The 17,645-nt window shown below is 51.5% G+C and overlaps 2 protein-coding genes across 10 annotated transcripts in view; one reads left to right on the forward strand and one right to left on the reverse strand.

The window, feature by feature from the left end:
* Positions 1–10,833, forward strand: part of Tecpr2 (tectonin beta-propeller repeat containing 2) — a 92,968-nt gene extending 82,135 nt beyond the window's left edge. For all 5 annotated transcript variants that reach the window (XM_031357697.1, XM_031357700.1, XM_031357701.1 and 2 more), the window contains 3 exons: positions 5,756–5,897; positions 6,326–6,475; positions 7,345–10,833. In XM_031357697.1, the coding sequence (XP_031213557.1) occupies positions 5,756–5,897; positions 6,326–6,475; positions 7,345–7,496 (444 nt within the window). In that variant the 3' untranslated portion in view covers positions 7,497–10,833. The remainder of the gene's footprint in view (positions 1–5,755; positions 5,898–6,325; positions 6,476–7,344) is intronic.
* Positions 10,834–14,672: 3,839 nt separating this feature from the next.
* On the reverse strand, positions 14,673–17,335 carry Ankrd9 (ankyrin repeat domain 9). Of its 5 annotated transcripts, none has more exons than XM_031355858.1 (4): positions 17,085–17,335; positions 16,213–16,388; positions 15,897–16,021; positions 14,673–15,799 (listed from the first exon to the last, which is right to left on the reverse strand). In XM_031355858.1, exon 4 carries the CDS (start codon positions 15,741–15,743, stop codon positions 14,763–14,765), a length of 981 nt encoding a protein of 326 aa, XP_031211718.1. In that variant the 5' UTR covers positions 15,744–15,799; positions 15,897–16,021; positions 16,213–16,388; positions 17,085–17,335; the 3' UTR covers positions 14,673–14,762. The 5 variants fall into 5 exon arrangements, with proteins under 5 accessions (XP_031211718.1, XP_031211721.1, XP_031211723.1 ...); XM_031355861.1 differs by lacking the exon at positions 17,085–17,335 and adding an exon at positions 16,705–16,817; XM_031355863.1 differs by lacking the exon at positions 17,085–17,335 and adding an exon at positions 16,513–16,640.
* Between the last annotated feature and the right edge of the window lie 310 nt (positions 17,336–17,645).

Raw genomic sequence — 17,645 nt, forward strand, 5'->3', positions numbered from 1 at the left:
AAATCCGCCTGCCTCTGCCTCCCAAGTGCTGGGATTAAAGGCGTGCACCACCACCGCCCAGCTTCTTTCCTTTTTTGTGTGATATGTGTGTACTTTGATGCATATGAATATGGCCCTGTACACTGCACATGAGGCAGTTGAGTGTCCTCCTCCTCTTCCTTGTTTGAGCAGGTGTGCAGCAGGCTAACTGACCTGGGGAGTTTCCAGGGATTCTCCTGTCTCTACCTCCCATCTTCACTAAGCCATCTCCTGCTCCTCTTTTTTTCTCAGCTCATCATAGACTTTGTCCACTTTATCTTCTTTTCAAAATGCCATCTTTGGTTTTATTGGTTTTCTATATTGTTTTCCTATATTTTGTCTATTTCTGCTCTAATCCTTATTTCTTCCCCACACTCTTGTGTACAGTGCTTTGCTTGGTAGTAATATTCCACTGATAGCTCGAACTCTATTGATTACAATGATGCATCTTTGAAGCCATGCAATGGCAATGGGCTGTGAGTAGGGCTTGAGCACATTAGCAATGGCCATGTTGAGTAAAGAGCTAGACTACAATTATGGTGCCAAAGACTTTTCCCCAGCCTCTGCCACAGGAACCTCTGTGCATCCTGATCATGGGGGACATGTGTCACATCACAAGCCTCTGTTCCTTTCTCCATCTTGATTCCACAGTAATCTCAAGAAAACAAAACCAAGATGTGGGCAGAAAACTTTAGTTGGGGTGATTTGAAGGTGATGTGACAGTTTGGTGCAGGAAAATGCTGAAATGGAATAAAGTCCCATGAAAGGACCTCAAAGCTATGCTGTGAGTGAAGCAGTAACTCCAAGTGGCTGCTAAACATCGGCCCCTTCAGTAGTGCTTCTGAACAGAGCCGTTTGCTCACGTCGTACTCTGCAGTGTGTCGTAGAAGGAACTCATTTTGCCTGGGAATGTGTAAATCCCGGTGCTTTTCACACTGGATCCTGGGGAAGAGGAAAGAAGCTGTGGATGGGGGGATGGGGCGGGGGGCCTTCAGGAAGCACTTTTCCAGGATATACCCTTTCCTTCATCCTATTCTTTGCCCCCAAGAAGTTGAAGCCAGAGGCCGTTCTCCCTGCTTCTCCAGCAAGTGGCTTTGCTGCTTTGCTTGGAACAATTTAAGGGCCTGTCCAGCACACATCCCTACTGTGAGGTAGAGCCTCACTGAGACCCACCCTTGCTGAGGCTTCTATCGGAGTCCCTAACAGTGTGGCACTGACTGTGTAGTTCATCCATACATCCATTCATCCATTCCTAATGTGCAATGATTGGTGTTTTGCCTGCATGTATGTCTGTGTGAGGGTTCAGATCTTGGAGTTATAAACATTGTGAGCTGCCATGTAGGTGCTAGGAATTGAACCCACGCCCTCTGGAAGAGCAGTCAGTGCTCTTACCTGCTGAGCCATAACCAAGGTTAGGGTGACACTGAGCTGTCCCAGATGGCCTCCTGAGGCAGCCTGAGTGCTCTGAACTCACCTGTCCTCCTCTGTCCTCCTCTGTGGCTCTGCAGAAAGCAGCCACTCCTTTCCCTCCCTCTTCTTTTTTTTTTTTTTTTGGCTCTTCGAGACAGGGTTTCTCTATATATCCCTGGCTGTCCTGGAACTCACTCTGTAGACCAGGCTGGCCTCAAACTCAGAAATCCGCCTGCCTCTGCCTCCCAAGTGCTGGGAGTAAAGGTGTGTGTTACCACTGCCCAGCCCCTCCCTCTTCCTTTATGTTTGGTTTGTTGTTGGTTTTTAAAGATGGGCTCTCCTGTCTTTAGGCTGATCTTGAATGTACTGTGTAGCCAAAGCTAACTTTGAACTCCTGATCCTCCAGCCTCTTCCCTGAGTGCTGAGTAACTGTGCCACCATGCCTCGATTTTTGTTTTGTTGAAAAACGATCTCTACCTGTAGCCAAGGTTGGCCTTGAATTTGTAGTGATCCTCCTGCACCAGCCTTCCAAGTACTAAGACTATAGGCGTGCGCCAGAATACCCAGCTTTCTGTCTCCAGGTGACAGAGCAGACTCCAGCTCAGAGTGGTTCAGGAAGTTGCCTGAGGCCTTATGTCTAGGAGGTGATACAGAGCTGCCCCAAAGCTCTGGCCCATGATAGAATCACCTAAAACACCAAGATGCATACCCATCCAGCCCCTTCGGGAAAATGAAAACTGAATGTTCCACACTCCTCGGAAGTCTGCTTGACCCTTCTCTCAGCACAACAGATTAACCACAGCTCCTGCTGTTCTGACAGCCAGAGCCCCTCCAACGCACCACACACACACCTGCAGCAGCTCCTTTTACCTTAGTGCTTTCCTGCTACACTCCTGCTCAGCTTATAGCACCTGCCAACCGCACTCCTCCTTGGCAGGGCTGCTCTTCCTGGTCTTGGAGACAGCCCAGCAGTTCTGACCCTGAGGCAAGCTTTGCCTATTGGCCTTAGCGAGCTCTGGCCACATAAGTGGCAGAGCTGAATGCAGACATGGGTGTGTGATACCTGATCTGGCTCCCTCCTCTGGCTCTAGGGTCCTAGGCCTGTGTGGGGACCCTGACTCTGTGAGCCATGAGAGAGCTCATGTCCATCTTGAGCTCACTGATGTCACTCACAGGTTAATGATGAGACCAACAGGGACTTTTCTACAAATGAGAAAGTTCAGCAATGAGGGATGGCAAAGAGGCCATTAAAAGATACAACAGTCAGGAGGGTTTTCTGCATCTGAGGTTTAGGAAGTGTGTGGTGGATCCGTAGCAGACCTTGAGTGACCTTTGTGCCCTTGGGTCCTCTGTACCCTGCTCAGGCTTCCTGTCTCATTTGGGACATCCTCCGAGCCGAGCAGAGGTGGAGCACAGAGGGCACCATGGCACATGAAAGGAGCAGAGCCTCTATTTTTGTGTCCTGGTCTCTGTTAGAACCTCCCTCTGATAGTAGTTTTAGAGTGAAGTTTCAACGAAATACTCAAAACAAATGACTCAGTTTTCAGACTTGCTAGTACTTAGGAGGACTTGAGGGAAATATTTTTAGTTGTATTTAGCAGGTTTCAGAATTGGAGTTCGCAGAGATTTATGTCCGTATTTGGGGTGCCTCTACAGCTAGAGCAAGTGATGGGTCTTTTATAGCACTGTGGGCTCTCTGGCTGAATTAAAGGAGTCCTCAGGTACCTGCCCTCACTTGACCCCATCCTGAGCAGGCTCTGCTTCTTCCTGAGCCATCTTTGCTCAGCTGTTGAGCCACCTTCCCCAGGCATCTCTGTGCAGCGGCATTATTGGCCATCCAGTATTGTGTGCTCTGCCCACACTGAAGATGAATTCCACAGCTGTCAATGTGTTGTGGTCCTGTGGATGGTTTCAGTGTGTGTACTGGCCCATGAGTGTGGGAGGTCTTTCCATCTCCTAAGGGCCTTCACTGTTTCTTCAGGGTTGTAGTTTTCATTGTAGTGCTCTCTCACCTCCCTGTGCTAGTGTAAATTGTTAGAGTTTTTATATCTTCTACTGTTGTATGTCTTTTGTAAATTATTTATTTATTTTTTATTTTATGTGTATTGGTGTTTTGCCTACATCTATGTCAGTGTGAAGGTGTCAGATATTGGAGTTACAGACAGTTGTGAACTGCCATGTGGGTGCTGGGAATTGAACCTGAGACCTCTGGAGGGGCAGGCAGTGCTCTTCAACCTCTGAGACATCTCTCCAGCTCCACTTGTTTGTTTGTTGATGTTATGAATAAAATTTTTTACTCCACTTTGTGAGTATGGCATATGCATATCTGTGTGTACATGTGGGTGTGTGCCTATACATGCACATGTGAAACCAGAGGTCAGCATCATGTGAAACCAGAGGTCAGCATCATGTGCCTCTGCTTTCTTGTTGTTATTTGTTTTTATTTTTTATATTTTTGTTTGTTGTTTTGTTTGTTGGTTTGTTTGAGACAGTATTTCTTACTGACCTGGTGCCAACAAGTAAGCTAGACTGGCTAAGGAGCGAAGCCTCAGGACTGATGTGTTTGTCTCCATGGTTACAGATGTGTGCTGCCATGCCCAGCTTTCACCTGGTGCTAAGGGATCTGAACTCAGGTCTTCATACTACATGGAAGTGCTAGACTGAGCCATCTACCCATTCCTCTGGATGTTTGTTAGACGTTTGTTGTTGTTGTTGTTGTTTTGTTTCTTTGTTTGGTTGGTTGGTTTTGGTTTTTCGAGACAGGGTTTCTCTGTGTAGCCCTGGCTGTCCTGGAACTCACTCTGTAGATTAGGCTGGCCTCAAACTCAGAAATCCGCCTGCCTCTGCCTCCCAAGTGCTGGGATTAAAGGTGTGTGCCACCACTGCCCGGCTAGCAAATTTGTTATTAACTTATAGGAAAACTCCTAATTTTTTGAAAATGTTCATGCTTGCATCAATTTACATTCACCACATTCATTCCAGTGCCTGCAGAGGCAGCCAGCATCAGATCCCCTGGTACTGTATTGGTGCAGGAACCTGAGCTTAGGTCTTCTAGCTTCCAGTGCGCTTAATGGCTGCATCGTCTCTCCAATTTCATAAAACAAGCTCCTAGGTTTTAATATCAGTTTTTTTTATCCTACTTCTTTGTTTATAGTGTATATTAGGGTTCAGGTTTTTGGTCGAGCTTTGCCATTTGCAGATTGAGGTAACTCAGCTTCTTCCTTCCATATCCTACCCTTCCTATCCATCTCCACCTCATCTGTTTACATTGCTTATTGTCGTCTGGCTAGTAGTTCACGCACTGTACTGACAGGATGAAGAGTCCACTCTGTCTCATTCATAATTTCAGAGGAAGTGCTTTCAGTTTTCCTCTGCTTATATAATGTTGGCTAGAGGTTTGTTGAATACAGCTTTTATTATGTTGAGGTATATTCCTTCTATTTCTAGTTTCTTTGGCGCTTTTATTATGAAGTGATGTTGAGCTTTGTTAGAGGCCTTATCTACATCTTCAGAGATGTGATTTCTGTCTTATCTATGTACTATAATGTATTGGTTTTCATATGATGACCCATTCCTGCATCTTTGGATTAAAACACACTTGATTGAGATATATGTCTTTTTATGTTCTTGAATTCACTTTGCAAGTATTTTACTGAGAATTTTCATATCTGTGTTCACCAGGGAAATCAGACTGTAGTTTCCCTTTTTATTTTGTCCCTGTCTGGTTTTGGTAGGATGAATATGTTTGATAACATTCAGGTCCTCTCTGCCTTGTGGACTAGTTCCAAGAGCTCGATGTGTGTGTTCCTTTTTTAAGGTCTTTTGAAAGAAACCATGAAGCCCTCTGTTCTGGGCTTGTCTGTCAGGAGGCGATTGCCATGTCTATCTCATTTCTTATCAAAGCATCTGCTTTCTATAATTCTTGAGGTAGGTTTGTAGGTCACATATGTCTAAGAATTCATCCTTATATCTAAGAATTCCTGTAGAGTTTTTGAATACAGATTTTTGGGAAGCATTCCCTAATGACCCTCTAGATTTCATTGGTATTTTTTTTTTTGCAACTCTCCATTTTTCATCTCTTAAGTTTATTAATTCGCCTTCTCTTTTTCTCCTAGTTAGCTAAGTGTCTGTGGATTGTATTTAATCACTCTTCAAAGAGACGGCGCCATCTCAGTGATTTCCAATTGTGTGCGCGTGCGTGCTTACGTGCGTGCGTGCATGTGTGTGTGTGTGCACGCGTGTGCTTGCAGTGTGCTTGCTGGAGAGCTCCCTAAACCCTTGTCCTTCTCTGAGGACTTCTCTGAGGACTGACCCTTCCTGTTTCCAGCTTGCTGGGGTCACATTGGTCAGCGTCCATTCCAGCCCCAATGACCAGATGTTGTGGGCCCTGGATAGCAGATGGAATGTGCATGTGCGGACGGGAATCACTGAGGAGATGCCTGTGGGGACAGACTGGGAGCACGTGCCAGGTAGGAACAATGTAACAGCTATCCTATTGTCCCACACACAGCCACGGAAGACAGGAGCTGAAATCATTTTAACTTGAGGTCTCCCAGCCCCACTGTCTGTAAAACAGGCTGTCACCCACCAAGGGGCCATGTAGAGGTGTTCTGTTGGGTCTGAGATGTTCTGAAGCAGGAGCCAGGTAAAGACCTGAAGGGCATTCCTTGCTGGGAGAACCCAGGCCAGCCTACTGTGGGGTATGCTAGAATAGAGTTTTCTCCGTGCCCCAACTCGACTAGCCTCCTGGCACTCTCTGCCTTGGTGCCCAGCACTGTACTGTGTCACCACAAGACACCCTGGTAGCCAACAGTGTCTGGAGAGAGTAGCACTGGGAATGGTGCTCTGTATGTATGTTCCAGAGGTGAGCTGATACCAAGTTTTCCCATTCCCACAGGATTGCAGGCCTGCCAGTTGGCCCTGAGTACCAGGACTGTGTGGGCCCGCTGTCCAAATGGTGACCTTGCCCGCCGCTATGGCGTCACAGACAAAAATCCTGCTGGGGACTACTGGAAGAAAATCCCAGGCAGCGTGTCCTGTTTCACAGGTGCTGGGGGACTCGGTGTCTCCTGGGGAAGATAAGTGGTGGAGCGGTGGGCAAGGCAGGGGTGAAGGGAAGTAAAGAGCCTGCTTCAACTCAGCCCCACATCCCCACAGCCAGAGCCAGAGCCAAGGCCTGCCTGTGGGAAGGATCCAGACACAGGTTCCGCAGGAACAGTTTCGTTCCACAGCTTGTAGCAAACTGCATGCAGAGCTACACACTTGTAATCCTTTTTTTTTTTTAAAGATTTATTTATTTATTATATGTAAGTACACTGTAGCTGTCTTCAGACACTCTAGAAGAGGGCGTCAGATCTCATTACGGATGGTTGTGAGCCACCATGTGGTCGCCGGGATTTGAACTCAGGACCTTCAAGAAGAGCAGTTAGTGCTCTTAACCGCTGAGCCATCTCTCCAGCCCCCACACTTGTAATCCTAATACTTGAAAGGCTGAGGAGGTAGATTGTGAGTTATAGGCTAACCTGGGCTACATAGTGGTTCACGCCAATCTAGGCTATAGTGTAAGACTCTTGTCTCAAAAACAAAACCTAAGGAATTACAGTGAAGGCAGTGGTGGTGCATGCCTTTAATCCCAGCACTCAAGAAGCAGAGGCAGGAGAATTTTTGAGTTCGAGGACAGCCAGGGCTACACAGAAAAACCCTGTCTTGAAAAACAAAAAACAAAAAACCAAAAAAAAAAAAAAAGAAATTACATTAAGTGAACACAGCACAGGTTGGAGAGATGAACAGCCAGCTCTTCCTCTTCCCTGAACCATAATGTCATAGAGTCCAGACCAGAGCCAGGGCCAAGCACCACCCATGCCCCTTGTCTCAGACTATACCGTTTACAAAACTGACTGGCTGTCATCTTTGCAGTAACTTCATCAGACGAGCTGTGGGCAGTGGGCCCCTCTGGCTGTCTCCTTCAGCGACTGACAAAGACGTTCAGCCATTCACACAACATCCAGAACAGCCAGGCAGCCACCTCCCACCCTGAGGAGCTGGAGGACGAGTGGGAGGTCATCTGAAGGAGCCCAGACAGCCAGTGAAAGGAGGAAGCCGGGTTCTGTGATGGAGGCCACTACCTCCCAGTGGCTCACGTATGGACATGCCTCATCCACCAGGCTGGACACCCCACACTTGTTTTCATCTGTATTTGTTTTGGTCTCATTACAGAACTCACAGCCTTAGCCATGTGCTCGGAACTGTCACTGTAGAGCAGCACCTTTGACATCTTACCAAGGTCACCTCCAAGTGGGACAGTGGCTGCTGCTCAGCTGCATGCACTAGTTAACTGTGCACCACAGTAAATTCTTATCAGCAACTACGGGGCCTGGTGTGAGCCAAGAGGGACACCACCAGAGGCAGATGGCTCAAAGCCAGGAAGAGTTGGGCACATGTCCATACCAGAACCCCAGACCACATGGCCTGCAGGTCAGAGCTTGCAGCCACTAGATGTGTTTGGTGGCAGTGTTAACTTTATCACAGGGGTCCCTCACTTCTCTCCTAGAGATACAGGCCACAGCGCACATCCCACACTGGATATTCCAGGTGGGAAAATATCCATGCAGGATGAGGTGCGGGGCTGTGTTGGGTAGCATGCACACACCCTAGCCTCGTCATGTTGCCCACACTCAGGGTAGCTGCCCACCCCCCTCCCACCTCGACCAATACAACAGCCAATGGGTGCAGACAGAGTGCAGGTGCCCACATGGTCCATGTAGTCCAGCACAGGGGTGCTGAGCTAATCTAGAGACATCTTTGGGTGACACTTGACTAGTGTGCTTGTAGGTGTCCTAAAGCCAGGCTCTTCCTCAAAAGATGAATCTAGTAATTGCCTTTTTGTTTGTTATGTTACAAACCTGAATAAGATACCTCACTTAAAATCAAATCTCACAAATTAGAAGATAAATGTATCTTAGAACAATGAAGGTCTTTTGTTCCTTCATGCGGTTTATCCTAAGCCCACCTTGTCTGGCTATAGCTTTGCAGGGGTGGCCATCCAGTATCATGTCCTCAGCCCAAGAGCAGCCGGTGTCTGCAGTGGCTATAGCATTGACTCCCCAGTGGCTGCTGGAATACAGTGCCTCTGCTCACAGTTGCCATGTCCCATCGAAGTGGTTGGGACAGAGCATCTGAGGTTCAAGGGCAGGCTACCCACCGTGTGTCCTTCCCTGAGCCTGCTGCCCACCCCACCCACCAGGCCCCTGTCACTGCTCCAGACTGGCTGCCTTTTTTAGCCTGCCTGGTCCAGGCAGTTACTTGATGTCTGTTTTCTACTAAGCATGTGTCAGGGCCCCAACAGTAACGATGCAGAGGCTTCCGGATCTCAGCAGTGACGAGCTGCTGGGAGCTATGGCTGTACTTCATTTTATAGACACCTTTTTAAGAGTTCAGTGACAGCAGGGACAGCCCCGGGCGGGCTCATCCTCTTCTGTGAATGGTACGCCTTGCCGGGCTCCTCGCCGTGGCAGCACTCCCTAAGCCCACGGACAACAGTGCAGTTAAACCCAGGCTAACTTGGACACTCCTAGACCAGTTTTAGCTCAGTGCTTTGGGCGATTGTCTTCTTGGTTTTAAATTTTAGTTGTGCTTTGAGATCATGCAAAATCTTACTTTTTCCAACTGTTGAGTCTGATGAGTGAGCTGGGAGGCCTGCAGTAAGCCCAGCAGCCCAGCCACACTGCAGCATAGCGCCACTGCCTGGGTGGTTTGAAGCGGCTGGTGTAGACAGTACAGCGGGCAGCACCATTCCACAGCAACACACACCCTCTGGCAGTCCTAGAGAGAATGCCCCAAAGAAGACAGAGTGAAGGGCAATCTCAAGACATTAGTCTTTTGTTATTGTTAGGAGTCAGTCTTTTGTAGCCCAGGCTGGACTCCAGTTCACCATGTAGCTAGCCAAGGATGGCCTTTGCTGATCTTCCTGCCCTCCACCTTTTAAAGTTCTGGGATTATGGATGTACACTACCATGTCCTGCTAAAGACGTCAGATTCCATACAAAGAAGTCTATGAGTGTAGCTCTTTCAGAATCACCATTGGGGTGTTTCTCTTGGAGAGACAGGGCAGCCCATGTTACTGTTCAGGTCTCTCAGCTTCATGTCCCTTCTCTAGAGCCCAGGAGGAAGAATATGGTTAGTCTCTCAACCTCAGAGAGGTTGGGTACCTTATTCGCAGTCACACAGTGAACATACACCAGGACCCAGCTTGGCAAATCTGCTGACCTATGCTGATGCCACAAACTCCTGGAGTTGCCCCAGCAAGGGCCAGCATGCCAGGTGGGGCCCAGACCATGGCAGGACCTTCACCCCAGGCAGCCAGGCAGCCCTGTAGTTAGTCAGCACGGCAGCATTCCATGGCATTGCAGGGGAGGAGCCAACGGCTGCTGTGCTGAGCCGCTCCTTCCACTGAGCAAGAAGCCTGCCTCTGCTTTCTATACTCAGATGATGGGACAGCCACAGAAAACCCATATGGAGATTTTACTTATTCAAAATGTAGAGCCTGTAAGTGAGAAATCCTGTGTGGGGCTGGGGTATGGCTTAGTGATGGACAACAGATCGAAATCCCTATCTGCGTAGGACTCTTGAGTATGCCTGCGATCTCAGCGCTCTGGAAACTGAGGCAGGATTGCCCTAAGTTCCAGAGTAGCCTGGACCACAAAGATCCTGTCTCAAAAAAAAAAAAATCTGAATTTAAGAGTAAACAAACAGAGAGTCATGATTGCCACAACATTGGCATCCATGTCAAACTTGTCCAGACCAGTAGGAACAAACGCAACACAAAGATGGACAAAGGAGGTGAAGAGGCAGCTCACAGAAACATCCTCCAATGGGAGACCCCAAAGGCATAGCCTTCTGAGAAGGCCTCTGGGGGGTCCTCAGTCCAAAACCCTAACACTAAAAATGCCGTCTCTGAAAATTAGTCAAGGACAAAACTAGAGCTGTGTATGTGGCACAGTGGTTCAGGCCTTCCCTGGCACGCAGTCCCTGGCTTCAGTTCCCAGGAGGCAACAAATAGAACCAAGCAGGGAGGGTGCCGCTGTCTTTATGAGCTTGAGTACATGCCTGTAATGGCACAGGATAGATGTCAGCAGAGCGTCCTGGAGGGTCCCACAGGCGATCTAGGGTGGTGTGAAATCCTTCTGGCCTCTCAGTGCAGTACTGTTTACAGGTAGAGAACACTGCATGGTGGGGCTCTGTGTGCTTCACTCTTTAGGAGGCGCAGAGAGAGACAAGTTCTCACTTGGGACAAACAGCTGGCCAGTGATTGTTTCCAAGTCTGTGTCTTTTTTTAATTCTTTGAATGTTGAGCCATGTAAATGTATTATTTATTTCAAAATTAAATAAAATTTACATGTAGAAACTCAATTCTCTTAATTTTGCAGTATTAATGGTATTTGAGTCAAATATCACAAAATCAACACCAAGAGCATTTAAAAAATCCTTTTCATAAAATAATTGGAAGTGCTTACACCATGGTGATCTTTCTTATTTTATGTGCACTGGTGTTTTTGCCTGCATGTGACTCTGTGTAAATGTGCCAAGTCCTTAGGAACTGGAGTTAAACAGTTGTGAGCTGCCATGTAGTGTTGGGAATTGAACCTGGGTCTTCTAGAAAAGCTGCCAGTATTCTTAATCACTGAACCATTTCTCCAGTACCTACCATGGTGATCTTAAAAAAATACTGAATCTTGGGGTCAGGGGGATGGTTGGTGTAAAACACTTGCTTAATGTGGTTCCATCTCCCAGCACTGCCAGAAGAAAAATCTGTAAGAATACATCAAGACAACATGAACATGCAGGAAGCCAGCAGCCCACTGATGAGCAGGGTGGGCAGAGCCTCCCCTGAAGGACTGGACTGCTCCCCACAACCCCAGTGTTCCATGCTGGACTCTATTCATTTGTATGTTTATAAGCACGTGTGGGTGGGTGTGCATTCCATAGCACAAGTGTGGAGGTGAGAGAACTTATCCTTTCCTTGCCCCTTTACATGTGTTCCAGGGATTGAACTCAGGATGCCAGGCTTGGGTGGCAAGCAACCTTTACCCACTGAGCCATCTTGACAGCCCTGTGCTGTATAAGAGAAAAAACCTAAATGTCTAGATAGCAGTGGCGGGAGAGATTTACACTTCTCCCTAGGCTGGGACAACAGTCACACCCATGTAGACAGACATTAGTCACAACTCATCAAGCTACAAACTGCTGCCTCTGTGTCTGTCTTATCATCTCAGGTTTTTACAGTCAGAGCCAGTCATCAGAGGGTGTGGGGGACACCAGCATGAATGTTTGCTCTTTTGAGACAGGGACAGGAGTAGCCTAAAACTCATGTAGCCTAGGCTAACCTTGATAAAAATTTTTGCGACAGTCTCACATAGCCCAAGCTGACTTAAAACTGACTACATGGCCAAGGAAGTCATTGCTTGCTTCTACCTCAGGAGTGCTGGGATTAGAGTGTACACCACTATGCCCAACCACCACACCCAGGTTTATTTGGTGCTGTTGAACAAACCCATGGCTTTTTAGCTGCTAGGCAGTCAGACCAGTGAACTATATTCTGAGCTCTGGCATCTTTTTTCCTAAAATTTATTTCATGTTCAGGAGTGTTTTGCCTGCATGTAAGTCTGTGTACCATGTGCATGCCTGGTGGTCAACTTGGTCAGAAGAGGGCATCAGATCCCCTGGAAATGGAGTTATAAACTGTCGTAAGCTATTGTGAGGGTGCTGGGAGTTAAACCTAGGTCTGGAAGAGCACTGAGCCGTCTCTCCAGCCCGACTGTGATCTCTTGATCGTCAGGACCACTATGGTCCTGCAGTTACTAGAAGCTAGCCTTGGAGAATCTGTGTTCTTCCTGCCTCCTAGGGAGCGTACAGAACCGCTGTCCACACTGAGGCTAGGTAGGAAATGGAGCGGAGGCTGAGGCAGATGGAGCCCATGTAGGGAGCATACACAAGAGGGAGCAGCATTACTGAGGGGCTGACCTTCCCTAATAGGCCTTAGGGTCCAGAATTCTGACTCCTGAACTCTTTAACCGGAGTACAGTACAGATCTCCTGGGGACACATACATTTGATGGGGGCAAGTGAAGAATTAACCAAGAGAACACCATTCGCTTGTATGTTTTGGAGACACCAAGGTCACCTAGCTGATAGTGGATGCCATGCCGGCACAGGGCTTGGCAAGCTCTAGTCAGTCCTGCAAGCTCATGACCAGGATGGTAATGTGTCAGGTGACACCACAGCCCTGCCTGGGGCTGGAGGGCCGAGGGGACAGCTAAGCCACACACTGAGGCCACCCACCTTCCTCTCAGAAACAGTCATCCCAGTGATAAGTGAGGCCTTGCTTATCAGCCTGCACCACCTTTCCAGGCCCTCTTGCTTCCTGAAGCACAGGCCTGTACCAGACATCACATGACAATAAGCAACTATGGCAGAAATCAGGCCTTCCTCTGAGGAAGATGACAAGGGTTCTCTACCCCTCTGGGCCTGTCTTCTTTCACCTCCTAGTAGTGAGGCCCCACCCAAATCCGTGTCCTTGGAGAGTCTTCTGCCTTGGCACAGGGGCCTGGGGGACCGCTCGGCAGTGAACCAATCCCCTTCCACGGTGACAACCACGTCACTCGTGCTTGTCATCATGAGCCAATCCACCCCTCCCGGGCTTGATGTTCCCCTCTGTACCTTCCTCAAGCTGGGTCCTTCCTCTATGGTGCCATTTCCTCCCACAAGGTCTCCCTGATGACCACAATGTCTACATAGCACACTGATGCTCCTCCAGGTCAAGCAGCTCTGGGGAAGTTGTTAGGAAAGCAGCAGTTTGTCTATGTAAAGGGGCCAGAGAAGCACCTAGCTCTGCACCAGCAGACCTCAAAGGGCACTGATGTAGGGAGATGTGAAGGGAAGCTGAGATCCCCAACAGGTGCCCAGCTTGTGAGGCTCCCCAGGAGCTACAGCAAGCTATTGGTCATGTCCTGCAATTAAGGAAAGCTACCACCAATGGCATCTGAACTTGGGGCCTCCTAGAAGTCCATGGGAAGTGAATGGGCAGAAGACACTAACCCATCACCCACAGTTGCCACAGCTGAGAAACTACTCAGGCAGATGGGAAGCAGAGCCTCCAGTCTAGATGAAGGATCTGTACCAGCAAGCACCCTTTTTCAGGCATGGGAAACAGCCTAAAATCCCTTGACAATAACACGGGCCCAGGACAGGTGGCAAAGCCTAGGGCCTTTCCTGTTCTCTGGACTTTCCCTCCTGTGGCTCAGCACCCTGGACATTCCCACCCCCAACCCCGCATGTTGCACTCAGGAGCACTGAGCAGCAGGTGCCCCCAAACAGGCTGGCCACTTCGACAGACTGCTAGCCTCTGCTGCTGGCAGCACATCATGGCCTACAAGCCTATGCCACAAAGGTTGAATTTCACAGCCCAGCAAAATCTCTGGATAGGGAAGGGCCCTCCCCAGTCTCGAAGTTCCTCAGGGTGTGAACCCAACTTTGCAGCCAGGGTCCCTTTATCCTGAAGGATAAGGGTACATTCCTTAACAAGTCCCCAGTCTTCTGAAGTGTCCAGCAGAAAGCAGCTCTCCAGGGTAGGAGAGAAGCCTATCCAGGGGTAACACAGGCCCATAAGTGTCACCTAACATCCACTGTGAGTAGGTAAGCCATCCCTGGGGCTGGGCAGGGGGACCTGGAAGGCACACCTGGTTCTGATGAGGAGACAAGAATGCAGAGGACCCAAAGCCTGTGGTGAAGCAGGTGGGGAAACCCAGGGCTAGCACCTGCCAATCCTGACTCAGGGCCAAGGGCCAATTCCAGGCCCGGGTGGAGAAGCAATGGTTCAGTGTGAGATGAGAAGACAGACATACAAGCCTGGCTCCCACTCAACTGCTATAGCTACCTGCTCAGCTCTGCTTGTCCTGCTGGACATAGGATCAAGTCCAACTCATGGGCCATTTATGAGGCTGACAACACAGGGGGGGGGAACCAGTCTGAACCACACAAGCTTGTCCCCTGGGCCTCAGCACATTCTGTCCTCTTGCTTGGTCATTAGAGTCCCCACCTTCTGTTCCTGTTCCTCTCCTGTCTCAGTTGTCACCTCCCCGGGGACTGTGGGTCCTCACCCTTATCCTTGGCTGAGCAGGGAGCTCATACACTGGAACAACTTGGCAGCCCTACCCCAAATGCATGCAACAGACCAGACAGATTCCTCTGTACAGTCAAAGATCCATATATGTAAAGTGCCAAGTACAATGCTCTCAAAAATACTTCTGTCCCCAAATGCTGTGTCAGGGTCCCCTGAGTCTAGCCCTTGCCCGTGAGGTCCAAGGGCTGCAAAAAGGGTGGCAGAGGCAGTTCATCCAAGGCCTCCGGGAAGCGGCCAGGTGAGATAGTGGTGACCAGCACCTGCATGGCACGGACAAAGAGGGAGGGCGGCGCCAGCCCTGCTAGCCACTGGAACTTGTCCTCCCCCAGCAACCGCTGCCAGCGTAGCTGGTCTCCTAGCAGTTCACATCGAGCTGGGCCTATGACACCCCCCGGGGTGTACAGTGCTAGCAGGTCAAGCAGCAGCAGGCGACGCTGACACACCTCCCCAGACGAAGTGGTGTTGGCTGCGGCAGCGCTGACGTTGGCAGCGGCGGCTTCAGCCGCAGTAGGGGCTGAGCTGGCGTCCTGGTTCAGCTGGCGCAGCAGCAGCTCCAAAGGTGTAAAGCCACTGCCATCTCGAAGGCCTGGAGAAGCTCCGTGGCCAAGCAGCAGAAAGAGGCACTCGGGGCGTGCGAGTTCACAGGCCACGTGCAGCGACGTGCCACCGCCCTCCACGCGGCTGCAGCCGCGCCGGTCCAGGAAGCGCACGCGCTCCTCAGCCGGGAAGTCCTGCACGGTTCGCAGAATACGGCGCAGGATGCCCACGCGGTTGTAGCGCACGGCCAGCGCCACGTGCGGTCCGGGCGCCGTGCAGCAGCGGAAGCCCGCACTAGGAGGGGCGAGTGCCCGCCGCGGGAAGGTAGCTAGCAGGTAGTGAGCGTAGGCTTGGTGGTCATGCACGAGCGCGTAGAGCAGGGCCTCCGATGGAGAATATGCGGCAGCGCGCCCGCGCTCGTCCCAGTGGAAGGCTTCACTGGCACGCATGTCCTCAAGTAGCCACACTGGCAGCAGATCTCGCACTGCCAGGTAGAAGGCGAAGGATGACTTCCGGCACTGCTTCTGCACCCGCAAGCGAGCTGCGCCCGGACCCTCGGGCCCTCCGTTGGCGCTGTGTCCAGGCCTGGCGTCCCACGGCATGCTGGCCTCCAGGAGTCTCCTGGCCTCAAAGCATGGGTCACACCACCCAGACCAACCTGTGAGACGAAGTGGGGTCAAGTGAATTGGCTCTGCCTGTCACTGCCCCCAGCTCTATTCTCTCCTAGGCCCAAAACCGTGCTTGAATTTCTGCACCTCCACTTCCTCTCTCGCTTGTGCTAGAGAAGGCTGGAGATCTGCTGGAGCCTTCCGATTGCCAACCCTCTGCAGCCCTGGAACCTTCAAAGGGCTCCTTTCACACCTGAGCCAGGTCCTTCAAACTGCAAATAAAGAGGAGCCCATGGGACACCCCAGAAGACTCAGGCCCACAGCTCAAGTTGAGCCCAAATCATCCTCAAAGCCCCAACTCCAGCCCCAACTCCACCTCTTGGAGTCATGAAAGGGCTGACTCCAAGCTCTTTCCTCAGGCTTCTTTCCAGGAGGGTCGTGGAGATAACTCCCATAGACCTACCTGGTTCCTGTAGGCGGCCCTGGGTTCTGGAGATGCTTGTTCACTCTGACACACCAAACCCGAGCTTCCACATAGAGAAAGCGGTGTCCCAGGGCTGGCAGTGCGCCCGCAGCCCGACTTAGGAAGTGGCTCTGGCTCCTTTATCCACAATTTTGCTGCCCATCAGGAATGAGCTCCTGGGAGGAGGGAAAAGGTGAAGTCAACGGAGGGATTGGAGCGTCCACTCCAGGTCCATCCACAGGGGGCCGACACTGCCATCCCAATTTTCAACCGGGGACAAGCTAGTCCAAGGTCAGTCACCAAGTTAGGCTGAGCCAGGACAAGAGCCTTGGTCTCCTGCGTTCTCTTTGAGGCCCGTTCCAGACACTGCGGACTCCAGTTTAAACCCTACCTCAACCTTGTGCCCCCAGCCTCAAACCTGAGCCCTGGCCATTCACCCTTGGCCTCCCTGCCCAAGAGCCCTACAGCCTCCAGCTCCAGGTTACAAGGGACCTGGGACAGCTAGAGGGCCTCGTCCACAGTGTCATGACCATTAGCGGCAACTGGGTTACAGAGGTGGGCACTATGGAGTGCGCTGCGGCGGACGCCCCTGGGGGAGGGGGGTTGGCATGCCTGCAGCTCCTTCCCCGAACCTGGGCCCCCTGCGCCCCAGGTGCACCGTATTGGCACGCGTGGGGTGCCGGGCGGGTTACGTAAAGTTCGGCCGCCCCACGTCACTGGGCAGAGTCACGGCCGCGGCTCTGTGACTGGAGCTTGGGCCGCCGGCCAGATCCTCCCTGACCCCTCCCGGGGCGCGCCCGAGTGTCTGCGGGCCGGTGGCCAGGATTGGGGGCTGCACCTGCGCACGGGGGCGCTCGGGGCAGGCGACTCACCAAGCCGCGCGACCCTGTCCCTGCGGCGGGCCGAGGAGCACGCCGTCCCAACACGGGCGAGCAGATCCAGACCCCAGGACGCGGAGCGGAGGCCGCCACCGCCGCCGCCGCCCGCGCCCGCCGCACTCGGAGCCGCCGCGACTGGGTCTCCCAAAGCCGGTGCCGGCGCGGTCGAGAGGCGGGCGGCGGGCGGCGCAGTGCGGCCGGGGCCGGGCAGGACCGCGGGCCGGGCCGCCACCGCCATTGGCTCACGCCGCCGGCCCCCGCCGCTGCCCATTGGTCGCCGCGCTGCACCATTGTTGCGTCACGGACCAGGGGGCGGGACTCTCAGAGGGACCCGCGGAAAACTTCGGAGAAACTTGAGGGCTCCGGGTGGTGGGGTGCGGCGTGAGAAGCCGGGGACGGGGAGGAGCTGGGAGGGCGGGGCACGATGGAGGCGGGGCGAGTCTGCAGGCGCCTGGAGCTGGGTCTGAGCGGTCCGAGGGCTGCACGCGAGAATAGGCTCCCTGGCTGGCGGCTGGAGCAGGAGTCCTGCTCTGGGCCTCCCTTGCTCTGACCCTC

The sequence above is a fragment of the Mastomys coucha genome, unplaced genomic scaffold, assembly GCF_008632895.1.
Source record: "Mastomys coucha isolate ucsf_1 unplaced genomic scaffold, UCSF_Mcou_1 pScaffold6, whole genome shotgun sequence".
Lineage (NCBI taxonomy): Eukaryota > Metazoa > Chordata > Mammalia > Rodentia > Muridae > Mastomys > Mastomys coucha.

What these genes read in the sequence shown, in the direction of transcription:
- Ankrd9 (XM_031355859.1), bottom strand. Translation starts at nt 15,743, where the DNA reads ATGCCGTGGGACGCCAGGCCTGGACACAGCGCCAACGGAGGGCCCGAG.